The 6,150-nt window shown below is 44.7% G+C and overlaps 1 protein-coding gene across 1 annotated transcript; it reads left to right on the top strand.

Annotated features, from left to right (window-relative positions):
• Positions 1-429: 429 nt before the first annotated feature.
• Positions 430-1,615, top strand: GPR68 (G protein-coupled receptor 68; the record flags this gene model as incomplete). The annotated part of the gene is made up of 1 exon (XM_082242906.1): positions 430-1,615. The coding sequence occupies exon 1, from the start codon at positions 512-514 to the stop codon at positions 1,613-1,615; it is 1,104 nt and encodes a 367-aa protein (XP_082099032.1). The 5' UTR covers positions 430-511.
• Positions 1,616-6,150: the final 4,535 nt, after the last annotated feature.

The following is a 6,150-nucleotide window of genomic DNA, read 5'->3' as shown; positions in this document are numbered from 1 at the left end:
AGAAAGAAATCAAAAGTCAAAAGTACACATGACATTATACACATGTTTTGAGCTTCATGAAACCTGCCATCTACTGCTCTGGCAGTGGTAATTTTTAGAATAGTAACGAGTAACTATGCAGCACAAAAAAAAAATATCGGAGTAGAAGTATTGAAATCATCGAAAAAATGTAGTGAAGTAAAAGTGGAAGTAGGAGAAAAAAAATTCTACTCCAGGAAAGTACAGATACCGCCTTTCGGTACTTAAGTACAGTAGTGAAGTAGTTCTACTTAGTTACTATACATCTCTGTTTATAAGTTATCCTAGCAAAATAACTATAACTTTAATCTTTTCACGATGGGACGGGAGTGTTCTATAGTCCAGCAGGGTTAAACCCAGACCTCTAAATTCCTATTTATAAGTTATCCTAGCAAAATAACTATAACTTTCATCTTTTCACAGGTTCCCAAGAATGCATTATAATCCATTGGGATTGTCAAGAGGAGAGATATGACACTGGAACCACAAGGACATGGGAAACGGAACTGAGTTAGATGACATTAACATCACTTATTGCACAATTGACCACACCATACACCAAACACTGTTCCCCATAGTGTACATCACCGTGCTCGTCATTGGTCTACCGGCAAACTGTGTGTCTTTGTACTATGGCTACCAACAGATCAAAGCCAAGAACGAACTGGGAATATACTTAGTCAACCTAACCCTGGCCGATCTTCTCTACATCTTCTCTTTGCCCTTCTGGATTCAGTATGTCCTCCAACATGACAACTGGACTTATAATGAGACAATGTGCAAAATCTGTGGCATTCTCCTCTACGAGAACATATACATCAGTATTGCCTTCTTGTGTTGCATCTCCATGGACCGGTACCTCGCTCTGGTACATCCTTTCAGGTTCCACAATCTACGAACAATGAAAGCGGCTATTCTAATCAGCGTGGTCATTTGGCTGAAGGAACTACTGACCAGTTACATCTTCTTTGCGCATGGGGAGGTCAGCAAAGACCCAGACAGCCACATAGTCTGTTTTGAACATTACCCCATCAAAAGCTGGGAGCACAGTATTAATTATTATCGGTTCTTTGTCGGTTTCCTCTTCCCAATTTTTTTGCTCTTGTTTAGTTACTGTAGGATCTTTAAAGTGGTTCGAAAGAGCCAAGGTACGCAGATGAGGAAAAAAATTCAGATCAAACAGCTGGTCCTCAGTACAGTCATGATTTTCTTGGTCTGCTTTGGTCCCTACCACATCCTGGTGGTCATTCGGAGTTTGTTTGAGAAAACTTGCTCCTTTGCTTCAAAAATCTTCAACGTGTACCACTTCTCGCTACTTCTCACCAGCTTCAACTGCGTGGCGGACCCCATGCTCTACTGCTTTGCAAGCGAGAACACCTACAAGGACTTATTGAAGTGTAAAGACTCGTGCGTTTCCTTCATCAGATGTGTGAAGGCAAGCAGCAAGGACGCATACGAGCTCAACTATACAGATGTCTCCAACGCAGAGGCTGGCAGGATTAAACCTCTACCTGCCGAAAAGGAGACAAATATCTTGTGCAAACAAATAACAAATGTCCAAAATGAGACAGAAACATCTTCTGTCCCTCAGTTATAGTGGAAGAAATGCTTTTATTATTAAAAAGTTCTTCTATATACAGTGTGTGTGTGCTGGGTACAACTTCTAATATGTTACAGGCTCTTTATTTAATGCAAGGCATGGTCTCCAAACCTTTCAGTACAAGGGTCACATCATATATTGTATAAATATTCACATAGTGAAAAAAATCCCCCCATCAGCGTCGCTCCTTACAACTGGGCCCCACCAAAGCCCCAATCTTACATCAGGGTCTCCATCAAGTCACCCATTACATCAGGGTCCCCCTTTTATCCGAGTCTCCCCTTAAATCAGGGCCTTCATCTTAACCACTTAAGCCCCGGAATATTTTACCCCCTTCCTGACCAGGGGGTATTTTGCGATTCGGCACTGCGTGACTTTAACAGACAATTGCGCGGTCGTGCGACGCTGTACCTAAACGAATTTGACGTCCTTTTTTTCCCACAAACAGAGCTTTCTTTTGGTGGTATTTGATCACCTGTGCGATTTTTTTGATCATGCGCAATAAACAAAAAAATAGCGTCAATTTTGCAAAAATAACAATATTTTTCACAATTTTTATATGAAATTCCCCAAAAAAAATGTAAAAATCAAAATTTTTTAACATTTTCGGCCAATTTGTTTTATGCTACATAAGTTTGGTAAAAAAAAAAAAAAAACAATCGCAAAAAGCGTATTTTGATTGGTTTGCGCAAAAGTTATCGCGTTTACTAACAAAGGGAAAGATTTTTATCATTTTTGTTGTTTTTTTTTTTTAATGCGTAATGGCGTCGATCTGAGATTTTTTTTGCGGTACTGCGACATTGGGGCGGACAGATCGGACCCTTGACTGACATTTTTGACACTTTTGGGGTTACCAGTGACATTACTGCAGTAATCAGTGCTATACATATGCACTGTTACTGTAAAATGACACTGGCAGGGAAGGGGTTAACTTTAATTGAGAGGGAGGGGCTGTGTGTGTCCCTAGGGGCATGGTTCTAACTGTGATTGGCTGTGGCTTGAGGTGTAGGAACAATGATCAACGGTCCTACATAGTAGAACCGTATGATCACTGTTCCTACACAGGGGAGAATGACAGGCGGCTTGTTTACATTAGCCGCCTGCCTTTCTCCCGCTGTCACGGATGATCGTGAGTGAGCGGCGGACATCGGGTCCGCCGCTCACACGCGCGGGGGGGGGCCCGGGAGCACGCCTCCGGCGGCGCGCGCTCGCTCCCTAGAGCCTTACAGGCTAGTGACGTACCGGTACGTCACTTTGCCTGTGAGGGGCTGACCGCCACAGTATATGTACTTGCGGCGGTCGGCAAGTGGTTAAAGCGGAGTTTCGGCCTCGGGGGTAAATTTGAGCTAAAAATACCCCCGGGACAGTCAGGGCTAGTACATTCCATAATGGATAGCCTCTGAACTGTCCCGGGTCGCACTTACTTGTAAGAAGAAATACTTACCTTGAAAAGTTCTTCTCCAGCGCTGCCATCTCAGGTGTGGGCAGCTGAAGCCAGCACGTCCTCTTCTGCGTCCTCTTCGGTGATGTCGGAGTCCCACAATGCACTGCACCGGCCTCGCTCGTCACTTTTGGTGCAGGCGCGGCATCCCTGCACAGCTTCTGGGCATGCCCAGAAGCTATTTTGCAGGGAATGCCGCGCCTGAACCGGAAGTGACGAGCGGGGCCAGTGTAGGCGCATTGACTCCTAGGAGCCGAACGTCATCGCTCCCAGGAGTCATCGCAAATCGGAAGTGACGGCGCGGGCCACGGCCGCAGAGGGAGAAAGTGGAAGGAAGGTGAGTATATTTTCTTCGATATCAAGGTAAGTGACCAAAAAAAAAATCGTCAGTATCCATTTCTTTTTCAGGTGGCCCTCAGCAAGCGGATGGCCTAAAATCGATTTTTTTCGATTTTGAGGCCGGAACTCCGCTTTAAGGACCGAGCCCATTTTTGACACATGTTGTTCACAAGTTAAAATCTGTATTTTTTGCTAGAAAACTACTTAGAACCCCCAAACATTATATTATAATATATATATATATATATATATATATATATATATTTTATTTTAGCAAAGACTCTGGAGAATAAAATGGCAATCATTGCAATATTTTTTGTCACGCGATATTTGCGCAACCGTCTTTCAAACGCCCTTTTGTTGGAAAAAATGCATTAAAAAAAAAAAAATTAAACAGCAAAGTTACCCCATTTTTTGTATATTGTGAAAGATGATGTCACGCCAAGTAAATAGATACCCAAAATGTTACGGTTTAAAATTGCGCACACCCGCGGAATGGCGACAAACTACGGTCAATAAAAATCTCCATAGGCGAAGCTTTAAAAAATTTTAACGGTTACCAGTTTAGAGTTAGAGAGTAGCTCTTTTTTATAAATTGTTGCTCTCACTCTGGCAATCATGGCGATACCTCACATGTGTGGTTTTAACAGCAATTTAATTTGCGGGTGCAACTTCCGTATACGTTTTCTTTCATGCACAAGCTCACGGCGACAAGGGCAGCTAAAATTTTTTTTTTTTTTTTCCTATTTATTTTGTTATTAATTATTTTTTTAATTTTAGCACAGGTTTTTAAAAAATAAATAAAAAATCTGATCACTTTTATTGCTGTCACAAGCAATGTGAACATCCCTTGTGACAGTAATATGCAGTGACAGGTACTCTTTATGGAGGGATCGGGGGTCTAAAAGACTCCAAACCCCTCCACTGCACTTCCATGTATTCAAAATGCCGAAAACTCCATTTTTGAATACAGTCACTTTTTAAATTCAGCACCTTTAGTAGCCAAGTAACCCGGACGTGACGCCATGGACGCCACCTCCGGGTTACGTCATCGGAGACCCAATCGAAGCATCCGACTTTGATCAGGACTCCAACCAGCCGGCGGACGTCGGTTGTTACTGCCAACCGCTTGCTCTAAAAAATGGTACCGGAATGATGCCTCTAGCTACAGGCATCACCCCGGTACAAACACTTATTGCAGCCGACGTAGAGTTACGGCAATTTGCGTTAAGTGGTTAAAAAAGGGTCTCCATCAGAGCCTCCCCTGACATAAGAGTCCTATTCAGAGTACCCCCTTATGTCAGGGTCTCCATCAGAGTTCCCTCCCCCACCTCAGAATCCCACTTATATCTGAGTCCTCATCAGATTACCCCCTTACATCAGAGTCTCCTGTTCCCTACATTAGGGTCCCTATCAGAGCTCACCCTTACATCAAAGCTCCCCTTGCATTAGAGTCTCCATCAGAGACCCCTGTTCCTTACATCAAACTCCCCCTTACATAAGGGTCCCCATCAGAGTCACCCCCCACTTCGGAATCCGCCTTATATGTGGGTCCCCAGAGTACCCCCTTACATCAGAGTCTTCAGAGTCCCCTGTTTCTTACATTAGGGTCCTTATCAGAACTCACCCTTACATGAGGGTCCCCCTTTTATCCGAGTCTCCCCTTACATCAGGGCCTTCATCAAAGTTCCCCTTAAAAAAGGGTCTCCATCAGAGCCTGCCCTGACATAAGGGTACTATTCAGAGTCCCCCCCCCCCCCCATGTCAGGGTCCTTCTTAGATTGGAGTCCTTACATCAGGGTCTCCATCAGAGTCCCCTCCCCCATCTCGGGAATCCCACCTATATCTGGGTCCCCACCAGATTACCCCCTTACATCAGAAACGTCATCATAGTCCCTATCAGACCTCACCCTTATGTAGCACCATCCTAGGTAGGTGCTAGAAAAAGTATAGTTTGCTCGGCCTGCTTCACAGGGGAGCCTGATCAGTAGTTAGGCCTGTTGCATGGGTCCATGTGTGATTCATCTGGTCTGAGGGAGTGTCCCCACTGTATCCAATAGGGGAGCCTGTTGGACAGTGGAGGAAACCCAGCCAGTGACACAGGCTTTTATGACTATATCCCAGTGGGTTGGCACAACAGTGATGCTGTCTCTCCTCCTGCTGCTGAGGAAGGTGGTCACAAGCGGTCAGCCTTGTGGACCAGAAGTGTGGTGCTGAGCCAGGAGATCCAGTGGATGCTGACAAGGGAGTTGGAGGCAGAGCAACCCAGGGAAAAACAGTGTCCGTGAGTACCAGGAAGCTTGCCGGGGGTCTGCCCGGGACTGGGACCACTCCAGGAGGGTGTCAGTGGACAGTAGGTGAAGCAGCGGCCTTGCCGCATTCTTCAGTCAGTTGAAGTTGAAATTGTGCATAGTTCAGGTTGGAGTATCCCACTCATCCCTTCTCCCATCCAAGTTCTAAAATAAAATACAAAAAAAAAAAAAAAACACATTTCCTGGACTGTTTATTGTCTGAGCCAAGAACTTTTAATGCTGTGTGTCTGCTTTCAGTTGCTAATGGTAACCCAGGGGAACCCAAGAAGTGTAATTTTCAGCAGCTCCCTAGGGGGCAGTGCTACACTTACATCAAAGTTCCCCTTACAACAGAGTCTCCATCAGAGTCCCCGGTTCCTTATATCAAACTCCCCCTTACATAACGGTCTCCATTAAAGTCCCCCCCTTACGTCAGGGTCCCAATGAGCATCCTATTTACA

The sequence above is a fragment of the Pelophylax lessonae genome (genome assembly GCF_965119305.1).
Source record: "Pelophylax lessonae genome assembly, chromosome: 13".
Classification (NCBI taxonomy): domain Eukaryota; kingdom Metazoa; phylum Chordata; class Amphibia; order Anura; family Ranidae; genus Pelophylax; species Pelophylax lessonae.
Note: the sequence above shows the minus strand (reverse complement) of the source record. Positions and strands in the feature narration are given on the sequence as shown.